The sequence below is a fragment of the Choloepus didactylus genome, chromosome 2, assembly GCF_015220235.1.
Source record: "Choloepus didactylus isolate mChoDid1 chromosome 2, mChoDid1.pri, whole genome shotgun sequence".
Classification (NCBI taxonomy): domain Eukaryota; kingdom Metazoa; phylum Chordata; class Mammalia; order Pilosa; family Megalonychidae; genus Choloepus; species Choloepus didactylus.
The window spans coordinates 148,148,272-148,160,526 of record NC_051308.1 but is presented as its reverse complement, the minus strand read 5'-3'; the positions used below and the strand labels follow the sequence as shown (position 1 = coordinate 148,160,526).

General features: G+C 41.9%; 1 protein-coding gene and 1 long non-coding RNA gene across 3 annotated transcripts in view; one reads left to right on the top strand and one right to left on the bottom strand.

Moving 5' to 3' along the window:
• ABCA4 (ATP binding cassette subfamily A member 4) overlaps nt 1-12,255 on the bottom strand; it is a 102,145-nt gene that overhangs the window by 28,734 nt on the left and 61,156 nt on the right. For both annotated transcript variants that reach the window (XM_037826600.1, XM_037826601.1), the window contains 7 exons: nt 11,267-11,453; nt 6,862-6,956; nt 5,096-5,128; nt 3,548-3,653; nt 3,342-3,416; nt 2,916-3,085; nt 1,088-1,265 (listed from right to left, as the gene is read on the bottom strand). In XM_037826600.1, coding sequence (XP_037682528.1) covers nt 1,088-1,265; nt 2,916-3,085; nt 3,342-3,416; nt 3,548-3,653; nt 5,096-5,128; nt 6,862-6,956; nt 11,267-11,453 — 844 coding nt within the window. The remainder of the gene's footprint in view (nt 1-1,087; nt 1,266-2,915; nt 3,086-3,341; nt 3,417-3,547; nt 3,654-5,095; nt 5,129-6,861; nt 6,957-11,266; nt 11,454-12,255) is intronic.
• The window catches only part of LOC119527012, a 40,391-nt gene that overhangs the window by 27,271 nt on the left and 865 nt on the right, over nt 1-12,255 (top strand). Inside the window, exon 3 of the long non-coding RNA XR_005215299.1 lies at nt 11,346-11,496. This is a non-coding gene — a long non-coding RNA (uncharacterized LOC119527012). The remainder of the gene's footprint in view (nt 1-11,345; nt 11,497-12,255) is intronic.

Sequence of the window (12,255 nt, the reverse complement as noted above, 5' to 3'; positions counted from 1 at the left end):
CTTAGTTGCTACTGATAATTTCTGATTTTGTATTATTAAGGGATGGCTGCTTAGTGAGTTGAGTGAGATTAAAAACAAAAATCTTGTCTCCAGGAATCCTCATATTCACCATCATTCTTAAAAGCCATAATGGAGAAAGTTGTTGACATTAGTCTCCATCAGTGGATGTATCTCATCATCACTTGCGGGCTCACATTGGTCTTTGAATGTTGTGATAAAACAAAGGCTCTTGTTCCCCAGGTCACCCAGAAGAGATTGGGGTTGGTGTCATAGTGAACCTGCTGCGTCATAACTGAGCCTTTGCTCTCAGTTCATTTTGACCCTGTGGCCTGTTAATAAAGTACCTCATCCTTACTCCTCCTTTGCAACCAGCCCTGGTGGTGGCTGTGAGAGAGGTGGTAGTCTGCTCTTGATTTGACAAACAATGTTTTCTTCATTGTCCCTAAAGTGTGGCTAAATGTATGTAAGATATAGTGGAGAGCTGATCAGTTTGGGAAAGCAAAACAAGGTACGGTTGCCAGATTTAGCAAATAAAAATAGAGGATGCACTGTTATATTTGAATTTCAGATAAACAGATAGTTTTCTAATGTTAGTATGTCCCTTGTAATATTCAGGGTGGGACATACATATATGAAAAAATTATTCATTGCTTATCTGAAATTCAAATTTACCCATGTGTTCCATATTTAGACAGCAACCCTACAACTGGGAGAGTTCCTCCCTTACCTGTTTGTGGGTAGGGCAGGACTTAAGAAGGGGCCGTGGGGTGAAGGACCCCTTGGTATTACCCCTAAAGCTCCAGGCTATTCCCAGGAAGGCCAGCCTTGTGCCCCGTGGGGCAGTGATTATTCAGTGGGCAGAAGTCCCCTTGGGGCAGGACACTGAGTGCCCCACTCAGCAGGCGGTAAGCCACACCATGCATCCCTCCCCAGTTTTGGGCCATCAGTCCTGTGCCTTTCTAAGATGTTCCGGGACAGCAGCCACACAAGGCTCTCGGCACCACACCTCCCAGCAGCCCAGCAGGGTGAGAATGAAAGCCCACCTTGGGGCCATGGAATGAAGGCGGTGCCATGAACTGACACTTACAATGTCCCAGAGGAAATTGGTCAGCCAGTAGGTGGTGGGGCTCACTCCGCTAACAAACTGGAGGTGCTTGGCCTTGGTCACCCTCTCCTGGATCAAATAGAGGACAAAGCTGGCCGGGACGAACGACATGGCTAAAATCACGCAGATGGCAACCACAGCATCCACTGAAGTGGTCAGTCTGCAGCAGAACCAGAAGACACAGGGGGAGAGATATGAAGAAGGAGGAGCAGGAGTCAGATATCAACCTGACTTTAAAAACCCTAGGTAATGGGCTTCCAGAACCTCCTTCTCTGGTCTGAAGCATGCCATTCCACTAATAAATAGTCTTAATCTGAATCAAGGTTAAGAGATAATTATGGGTTGCCTTTCTGTTTCATGCTAATATTTCTAGACGGCCTTCTTTTTATTACATTTTCTAATTATTTGAGGATGGTGTGTAGAAAAATATTCTTATATTGATCATAATTATATGTCACAATGCTCTTATTAGGCATAACAATTTGTCTATAGATTCTCTTCAGTTTTCTAGGCAGATACCATATGGTCTGTGAAGTATCTTTCTTTTGTTAAATGAAATAAAGTGGTCTGCTAAATCATGTTTTCAAGAAATACACCATAATATGGGGAAATGTTCAAAGTGCAAATTTAAGTGAAAGAGAAGTAGCAGGTTATATAAGAGCTTGACTATTCACCCTTTCCTGGATTAAATAGAGGGGGCCTGGTTAACGGAATAGGTAGGGGCTGAAATCCAGATTGTACTCTGCATATAAGTGGTGTGCTTAGTGGGGTGCAGTGCTCACCTGGAGAAAGGAGCACCTTTTACTAATTTGCATGAGGCACCCAATGTGCTATAAATGTCCTGATAAAACTACAAATAGCATGATCCACACACATACGTAAGCACAGAACAAATGACTGAATGGAAACATACAAAAAAGTTTAGAGGAAATGCCCCTAACCTCTGGAGGGTTACAGATAATAAGTTCTTAAAACTCTACTCTGCTTTATAAACTTTATTTAATGAATACATAGTATTTCATAATCACAAAAATACTCTACATTTCATATTTCCTAAAAAGGCTTGGCATGAGGTACAGAAACTTGGACTGAGTCAGAATTACCCTAGGATGGACTCTTTTTCCCCAGATTAGGGCCCTGGAGGTGTCCGGAGGAAAGCACAAGGGCCAGAGTCCAAATTTTACCAGATGACACTAGTTATATTCGGTTTCAATCAGAGTATACTGGGAATAGTAAGAGGAGGAGCCTAACAGCCTTCCAGAAGAAGTCTGCACTAACAAAGGCAAGCTCTCTTCAACATAGACCTTGAATGCAACAAACATACCACAAAATGCAGAAGATGGATGTTTTCACTGCCTGAAGCTGTGCACTAAGGGCCTAAGCTTGAGGAAGGCAAGGATCCATCAGGCATCTCCAAATCCTGACCATCTGAGGGAAATTACCAGAATCTAAGATAATTACTACTAGGGAGATGAGACATTTACTGAACTTCCCCAGTTCCCAGGCAGTCATTTTGCATATTGGCAAGGAAAATATTTGTGTAAGCTCCAGGAACAATGTGCTATCAGGAGCCAGAAGGGAATGGAACCAAATATAAGCTTGCTTTCCAAATAAACATGAGGGAGAAAGAATGGCCAAACTGTCTGGTACATGAAGTATTTGAAAGTCTAATGTTCATATGGGCCTGACTAGACAATGATCCCATGGAGCCCAGCACCTCACATCAGTCAGTGAAAATCCTCCCGGGGTTTCCAAAGAGCAGAGAGAGGTGAGAAGAGAGCTGTGAGGTATGGGGGCCGAGGCAGCTTACACTGTAATCTCTGAGAGCTGCTCTTTGGTCAGGTTCAGGGGTTGACTGATGATGGTGATGCCAAACTCCTCGGGGTTCTTGTCCTCAGGGAGGCTGGCTCGTAGGATGGCACTGTGGGCCACGTTGAGAAAGCTGACCATGGCATGCCAGCCTTTGTTGTTAAACCACACCTAGGAGAAGGTGGCTTTGTTAGACAGCGCTGTGATGTGACATCTGAGAAGCTATAGTAGTAACAACAGCTGCTTAAAGAAAAAATTAGTAACAGGAAAAAGAATGTGAGGAGGAGGAAGGGTTTTGCAGCCAGAAGACATTCCTCTCTAGATTTCAACAAGAGGAGGGATGGAATTTAATTAAGCTGGGAGAATAAAAATAACATGAGCAGCTCATGATTTTTTAGCTCTAGGGCAGATTATGCAGGTCGAGTACCTTAATGTTGTCTTCAGTTTCTAGATGTTGAAGGAACTCAGACATTTCTTTAGAGGCCTCTCTGGTGATAGGGCCCTAGAAAACCATAATAAACAATTGAGAGGGTATTTATTATTATTATTTTTGTCTGTAGCACTCATAATTTATCTTTCATGGTAACTGAGCAAGTCAAAATTCCCATCCAAATCTCCAGTCTGTTTACTTACCCCGCTCACATTCATTATCTGGCCAAGGTCACTTAAAAAACCAACAACTGCTTCCCCAGTGATGGGGAGAACTGGAAGCTTTCCTCCAATGGAAATTCCTCCATACCTGACAAGGAAACAAGAAATCCTCAGATTGGTGGCATGAACCGCATCTGTGATGCTCCATGCCTACCAGGAGCTCTGGTACTGTAGAGAAACGTGTACTTTTGGGGGAATCCTCTGAGCTAGCAAGCGACACTGTTCCACTTTATAAGGCAACCTTAATCTCTTCCCCGTTGCCTCCAGGATGAAGTTCAGACTCTGTATCTTGGCATACAAGGCCCGTCTGAATCTGGATGCTGCCCAACATTGCCTTCCTTTCCAGCTTCAGCCCTCTTCATGCCAGAATAGCATATTTTGGCCCTATCGAATCCCTTCCAGAGTTTCAAATTGTCCATGTTGCCTCCTTGTTCCTCTGCCTTTGCAGGACTTCCCTGGGTGCCTTTCCCTTTCTTGAGCATCTGGCCAACTCCAACTCATCGTTCATATGTCATCTTCTCTTTGACTACCTACTCCCACCCCTACCAATGATTCCTTTTCTGCAGGCACTTCAGGCATCATTTGACTCTCCTTCACATCTGATCAGGACCAAATCCTGCCGTCCTTCTCTCTCAGTACCTCTCACTCCCACCATGGGCAGGCTCTCAGCATCTGCTGCCTTGCCTCTCACTTGGCTTCTTAACTGGGATCCTTGCATTGGGTCTCTCTCCTTCTATTAGATCTTCCACACTGATATGGAAATCTAAAGTAATCTTGGTAAAACACAGATCTAAGCATGTCATTCTCTGACTTAAAAACCCTTTGATGGCAGGATAAAAGCCAAACTCCTCAACTGTACAAAATTAATTTGCAGATTAGGCAAAGCAGAGGAGATCTTTCTCAGGACCTCAAATTTTATCATCACCCCCCAACTCCCCACTTTCTGCTGAAGTTGAGGCTCCACAGTTCCCTCCTGGGGATAATTCTAAAAGCTGGATTTCACTTAGGGGGTTCTACTAAGGTCTAGAATTTACTCAGGAAATGAAGTTGACACCAACTCTGTGTCCATTCTAGAGGCTTAGCTCCCAAGGGAGTCCTTGAGGCATCTCCAAGCCTCTGCAACCACTTGAGCCTCCAGGATGGGGATGAGATGGGGGCTGGGCCAGACTTCCCTCCCTTAGGCTTAGAAGGAATGAGCCAAGGAGTGCATAGGGCTTAAGTTACGAGCTCTCTCCTTGGAGCATTGTAAATTGTATATGGTTGAAGGTTTTAAAACCTCCCTTTGGGTGAGACTATTCTGGAACTCCTCTTCAGGGAATGCCACTTCCTGTTGATGTCCTCCCTTTTATGACTGACTGTTTTCTGAGTCCAGGGTGTCCCTAATCACACATCCTTCAGGACATGTCTTGTGAATTCATGAGCATATACAGAACAGCCTATCACAGGGCCTTGAGGTGTGGCTTATTTATGTGGACTTAATTAAAATGGATCAATCTGAGATTTTAATTTCTTATAAAAATAGTTTCTTACCTCTGTTCATTGACCCAGAATTTGCTCTTTAAGCTGAAAACCAAAATAAAATTATACAATGAATACCACAAGTACAGGAGTAGTGTTAACTTTCCTTCCCAAACTCTCAGTGGGGTGTCTCGGGCTTCAGTGGAGTTTTTGCTTTTTCCTGACATGCAAGCAATGTGGAAGCCCCCCAGTCCAGTGCTGAGCCAGAATATACATGCGGAAAAAGGACTAGATGCTTTCTACTGTTGGCTTTCCAACTCAAACCCTCTACGCTGGATCTTCTGGGATGGCCCTGTTGTCAGGTCACGTTAGACCCGTGTGCCCTATGTGGAGCCCCAAAACTGCAACGACCACGCCAGTGTGGATGAAGGCTGCAGCTCTCCCCTCTTTCCCCCTGCACAAACGAGACTCGAATGATCACGTGCTCATTTGGGGGCAGTTCTGGTTTACTCCACAGCCCAAAGTTAAGAGACCGACTTCCAGCCCATTAGGGATAAAACTATAAGATAGGAAATGAGAAGATATCAACTCTAGAACTCCGAGTTTAAGCCCACCAACAATTATTGTTATGGACCATCAAGCACAAAATCCAAAATTACATAATGCAAATTCACTGCTGAGAACAAAGTTTTGGATGACAGTTGTTGTTCTCTCACTGCATTATTGAATAAACTACGTGCTCTGCTTTTATTTTTATGCTTGGATGGTGTTCTTCGTTTTGCTAACTGCTGGCTTGGCCCTGCCTTCTCAGCAGCTGCTTTCACCATCTGCAGTGTATTCTAGTTAATTGAGTCATTGTATCCCTTGCTTAGGGCTCTTGGTAGGGAAAGCAACTGAAACTACTGCTAAAATTAGACAGTACATTTGGGGACTGGATTAGTCTTCTCTTGGAAGCATACTCTTGTAAAGCTACTTTCTGGGATAGAAGCTGCTAAAGCTGTTCCACTCAGGGATGAGGCTTGATGGGAACAGCTGAAGAGCTGAGACTAGTAGCTACTTATTGAAGAGTTCACTGGAATTTTAATGGACAGTGATAGCATATGATAATTTACAGTTCAAGTGTGACAAGTGTGGTTAATCTGGCTAACTCCATCCCTGTGGGCACACCGGGAAATTATCTCACTGCCTTTCTACTAACTTGTCCCTTGTCTTTTTTTTTTTTTTTATTTTCTCCTTTCTGCTTCCTGCTTTTCCCTCTTTATTCTCTCTTCTTCCTCTACCCTTTCCCCTTTACTCTCCCTCCCCCTTTCACACATCTCTCTTCCTTAACTATTTAAATGTGAGGCAGCATTATTGACGGCATTCTATGCTCTTTGTTTTTAATTTTCTTTTTTTTTTTTTTTTTTTTTTTTTTTTGCATGACTTTTATTTTTTTTTCTTGCCCAATTGCTCTGAATATAATTTCCAGTACAATGTTGAGTAGTGGTGGAGACAGTGGGCAACTTGTCCTGGTCCTAATCTTAGAGGGAAAACTTTCAGTCTTTCACTATTTAGTATGATGTTATCTGTGGGTTTTTCATAGGTGCCCTTGCTTTTACTTTTAATGGTGTATGGATTAAACAGTAAGACTGCTTGCCTTAAACAACACACAAAATTAATCTTAAGTTACATTTTACATGTATATGACTTTTAACTGCTTTTTCTGCTAGATGAGGCTGTCAAATTAAAAAAAAATTGTCCACTTCCTTGGCCATAGCTAAAAGTAAATTATCTTCTTTCCCTAGTTGGTATTTTCTACAGGGAGGCAGGATGAAAAGTATGAAAGGGTTTCTTCTTACCTGCTTCTAATTAGAGCAGGATACGTTTTTACCAAGAAGTCGGAGATATTCCTGTTCGTAAGGTCTTGGAGAATGTCAGTGCTGCGCTGTAGTCTCTGAGGCAATGAGACATCCATGGTAATTATTTTGAAATTTGAGGCCTTACAATTTGAGAAACTGCTTGTTCTCCAAAAATTATTTACAGACAGTGATGGTTGCAGAACATTGTAAATGTAATTAACACCACTGAATCGTATTCTTGCAAGAGGTAAAATGTGAAATTTTAGGTTGTATATATGTTACCAGAATTAAAAAAAAAAAAAAAAAACCACCATAGAACTGTACAACACAAAGAATGAACCCTAATGTAAATTATGGACCATAGTTAATAATATAATTACAATAATATGACTTCAATTGTAACATAGTTACCACACTAATGCAAAATGATAATAATAGGGAAAACTGGGTTGTATATGGGAATTCTGTATTTTCAGCACTATTTTTCTAAAAATCTAAAACAGTTCTAATAAAAAAATTCTGTAAAATAAGTTACAAAATAAAAAATATGTATTTATGGACCCAGTTGCTTGAAAAATACTAATTAAAGCACTGTTATCCTAATTGCCTTGTCAACAGTACAGGATCATCTATGATCTCTCTATTTTCTTCAATCCATCAAGATATGATTTCTCTAACTACAGAAGAAATCTCCAACCCATCCTCTTCTCTCCATCTCCACTACTACCACTGTAGTCTAGACCACTACAGAAACTTCCAAACTGGTCTCTTAATTTCCCTCTTGGCTGTCCAAAATCCTTTCTCCACCCAGAAGCCAGATAGAGCTATAAAAATGTAAAGCAGAACACCCAGGCCCCATGCTTAAAACATTCCAACGAACCCTAAGAACAATTCCAAACGGGTCTATGGGGGCAGGGAGGTGTGGGGAGGATCTGGCCCAGCCTCCTGCTCACCTGCAGCCCCTGCCTTCATTCTCCATCCTCCCCATCATTCTCCCATTTCTGGATGGGTACCGCTGATTCCCCCCTTTGCTTTGCACTTGCTGTTTGCTCCACCTGGTGAACTTCCCCTGGTCATCTCCTTATCATTCATGTCTCAGCCCAAACTTGACTCCTCAGAGGCATTTTCTACTATTTCCATTCCCTGCCTATCATAGCATACTGTTTTATTATCTTTACAGCACTCATCTCCACCTGAAAGTGATTTCTGATGTATCTGTTTTCTTGTTTTTAACTGCACCCCTGTATAATATAAGCTCCATGAGAGCACCAACCTTCCCTGGCTTTTTGGCTGTTGTGTCCCCAGCACCCAGAACCGTATCTGGCATGCGGTTGGCACACAATAAATACTTGTGACATGAATAGAAGAATTCGAGCAGTGCTTTACAGTTTGCAAATCACTTTCAAAATACGTCTAGGATGTTAAAAGACTTTGGATACATGATTGTTCTGTAAACGATAACTTCTCTAATTAAAAAAAAACAGTAAAAAAAAAATAACTTTGGAGAATTCAGAGGTGCATGAGTCTGGCCACCAGGTGGCAATATTACTTTAAATTTGGGAACACACAGGTTTGTTTAGTTTCTAGTACTAGACAGCTTGTATTTCACAGGTCCAAACTTCATTTTTTGGGCAAAAGTGCTCACTTCGGCGTGAGTGCCACCCAGAGGTCGCTCGGGGAATTTTACACTACTATCATACACCTCTGTTTTCATGTTTATACCCTTTCTATCTCCCCCTCCCATTTCCCATTTTACTTTCCCTCTTGTATTCACTTTCTTCACTTTGTTCCTTTCCTTTATACTAGAAGGAGAACAAGCATTTATTGAATGCCTACCATGTGCAAGGTATTATGTTAAATGCTCTGCACACGTTATCTCATTAATCCTAATGCCTTTTTGAAAGAGGAATTATTACTTTAATTGTATAGGCAAAGAAACTGGGGTCAGAAAAGCTGACTAACTTGCACTGGGCTACAGAGCTTGTAAGTGGATGACCCAGAATTTGAATCTACATCTGTCCGACTCCATAGAACCTGGTCTTGTCACTCTATCACCCAGCTTCTCAAGCTGCAAATGGTGCCCAGGGAACTGCCAAGCTCCACTGGTGGAACACAGGCTGGAAAGTTGCGGACGCCTGGGACAGTTTATGATAAATTATCTTCTAAAAAATCAGACAAATACGATATTTCAATAGCTACTAGATATTAGGGAAGAAGCACTTCTACCCCTGGATCCATCACTATTCAAAGAAGGTTTGAGCAGGATGGCACCCTAGAAATGACCCACCCACCACCTTCATTTTCCAGATGGGGATAATTTACTGCCTTCGAATTAAGTCCATGCCCTCTAGACTTTTTTCAGGCTGAATGGGAGAGCGTGTTTGAGTGAGTGGGATCAATCGGTGTGAATGTGGGTGTAAGCATGCATGTGTGTGACAGAGTAGCTCCTGTGCAGATGTGTGACAGTCCATTTTGTTCCAAAGAGAGGCATGAATAACAGTGAGTTAATAGTGAGTGAACACGGGAGTGAAAGAGAGTATCAGGAACTGGTTTGCGTTTTTCTAGGACCTTGGCTCTAGCGGACTGCTAAATATTTTCCCAGGGACTAACACTACTGAAAATAAGTTTCTAAACTAAGCAGGCAGCCTGCAAGTTAAGATTCATTTAGGAAATGAATCATCACATAGCTAGGCTTGGCTTCCCCGCTTCCCTTGGCCAAGAATTCAGGGCACAGTGTCATGGCTCAGGTGTCCTGACACTTGATGAATTTGAATAGAAGCAGCCCCTGGGCCCTTGAGCCCTTGCCTACAAACCACACAGAAGCAAACTTCCTCTTGGGGTACAGAGAATTACGACCAGCTCATTGACTCCTCCTTTTGGGGTCCCTGTGATGCTGCAGATTCAAAGACAGAATATATTGCTTGAGAAACATAAAGGTATGTGCCTTTAGAATATAAAAAAGAGTAAGACTAGAGACTCATAAACTTGGAATCGCTTACAAGCCAACAACTATGATAGTTGCTATGGAAAAATTTAGTTGTCCCCCATTATCAGCTCTTTCCTTCTCTCCTTTTTGTTAGGTACAAGGCACCCAGAATAAAGACTATAGTTCCCAGGCTCCATTAGAGCTAGGTTCTGGCCAATGCTATATAAGTGGAAATGCTATGTGGTAGCTTCTGGAACTCTTCCTTAGAAGGTGGCACATTTTCACACCTTGCCCTTTCTTTCTCTTCATCCCTTCTTCCATTCTGCTGTCTGGAAAGTACATGCTCCCATGTCAGCCAAGGAGGCTGAGGCCTACTTAGCATGGAGGAGAAACAAAATAGAACATCATGGCCCACCCACGTTAACCTTCACATGTCTTGTTTTATCCACTGTTAGTTTGGGGTGTGTCATCACTTGAGTTGAATCTAATTCTAAATAATACAGTTTCTTTACCCACATTATTTCATTGAATCCTTGTAATAATGCTATGAAATAATACAGTTATCCCCAATGCATAAGTGAGGAAATTAAGGTTCAGAGAGGCCAAATAATCGTGTGATTCTCTGACTCCAGTGCCCACACTCCACCCACAGTGCCACACTGCTTTACTGGGAATCATTCATTCACTGACAAATCATTAGAGAGAGCCATCTAAATGCTCAGCTCTGTTCCAGTCATCTGGTAGGTCCATTATAAACTCCCAAGAAAGGATACTGCTCAGAAACAAGACTGTTGATGTCCCTGCAAAAGATAGGCTGCTGGCTGCATAGGCCAGTGAATGTTAAATGCATAACACATGGAAAGCTTCCTAATATTTCTGTTAACAAGTATGTGAAGACATATGTGTTTGCATGTACATAAAAGGATTGTTTATATGGTGAAAAATTGAAAGTCTAAATGTGCAAACAATGAGAGATTAGTTAACTAAATGAAAGTAAATCCATGAGAATAGTATGCAGGCATTAAAACTGATGATGCAGATGTATATTTATTGATGTGGAATTATGTTTGTGATGCATTATTAAGTGAAAATAGTTTACAAAATAGTATTTTGAATATAATACTGTGTGGGTAGATAAAAACCAAATGTTATTGGTGGTTATCTCCAAGTGATAAGATGTTTTTCTATAATGAATATGTATTACTTATGTCATTTTTAAGTGCTTAAAATAATTTTCTGATTAGATGGAATAGGTAGCATTTGATGGAAAATGAAGTTTTGGGTCAGTGACTTCCTCCAGGGCCTTCTGGGAAGTTCCCTCTGAGAGGACTCCAGGGAGCCTGGTTTAGTCCCTCACTCAACTGTTAGCTTTAAATGTTAGTTGGCTAGAGACGGAGGAGGCATCAAATATGTCCCCAAATCGCTGCTGACCCAGCGTATTCAGGGCTCACATGGTTTCCCCTGGGGAGACGGAGGCACCTGGGGGGGAGGGAGCCCCCCTGCGCCCTCGGGGCACTCGGGCAGCATGGTGAGCTTCTCTCTCGTGCTGCACTTGCAGGAAGGTGACGGGTTGTCTGGTGTCCATTTCTGCTTCTGGAGCAGGTGGGTGACGTTCGGAGACACAGAGGGAGTCTTCCAGGAGGTTGAATTGCCACAGGGATACTCCCTAAAGGAAGACAAGAAACCAGTTCACCATCAGCCCAAAGTTGGTAAGAATCCCTAGAAATGAGTGGCAGTGATGGTGCCCAACTCTCTACTTCTTTGCCTTTCCTCCTTCTCATCAAACCTGTGTGTTTTCTTCTTCTAAACTTGGAGGTTAGTTTCTTTTCAAGAAAAAGCATGGCCAGGATTTGTTGACAGACTAGGTGAGGGGAAGGGAATGGGGAACTCGTTTGTGGACTGTCTCAGATCCCTCTTTTCTCCTCACAGCTCTAGCTGTTGAGAAAAGAACACAAACGAGGAGTCTGAAATTAGTCTATTTTGGTCCTTATTAATAGCTCTGAAAAAGACTGGATAACAGAAGAAGATAAAATTATATTGAAATTTTAGGATTTCTGGCATGTTTAAACTACTTTCTCTAATTCCCTGCTTTCTCATTATATATCTATATCTACATCTATATATTTATATCATCTATATCTATATCTATATAGAGAGATGATAGAGATATAGTTTATATTATATATATACATATACATATATATATATAGAGAGAGAGAGACAGAGATAACAGTAATTGAGAGTTGGCCATATATGTAATTAATGCTTTCTAGGCCTAATTATATAAAGCACATACCACCCCCCAATCTACCTCCCTCCTCTGTTCAGACTCCTTTCATAAAATTACACAGAAGGATATATCAACTCAATATAGAATTTTTTATGTTGAGAAATACAGGAATATAGAGTAGGCCAATAATGCAGGGGCTCCCTAAGAGGTAGTGAATGTCCTTGCACCACAAGTGTTG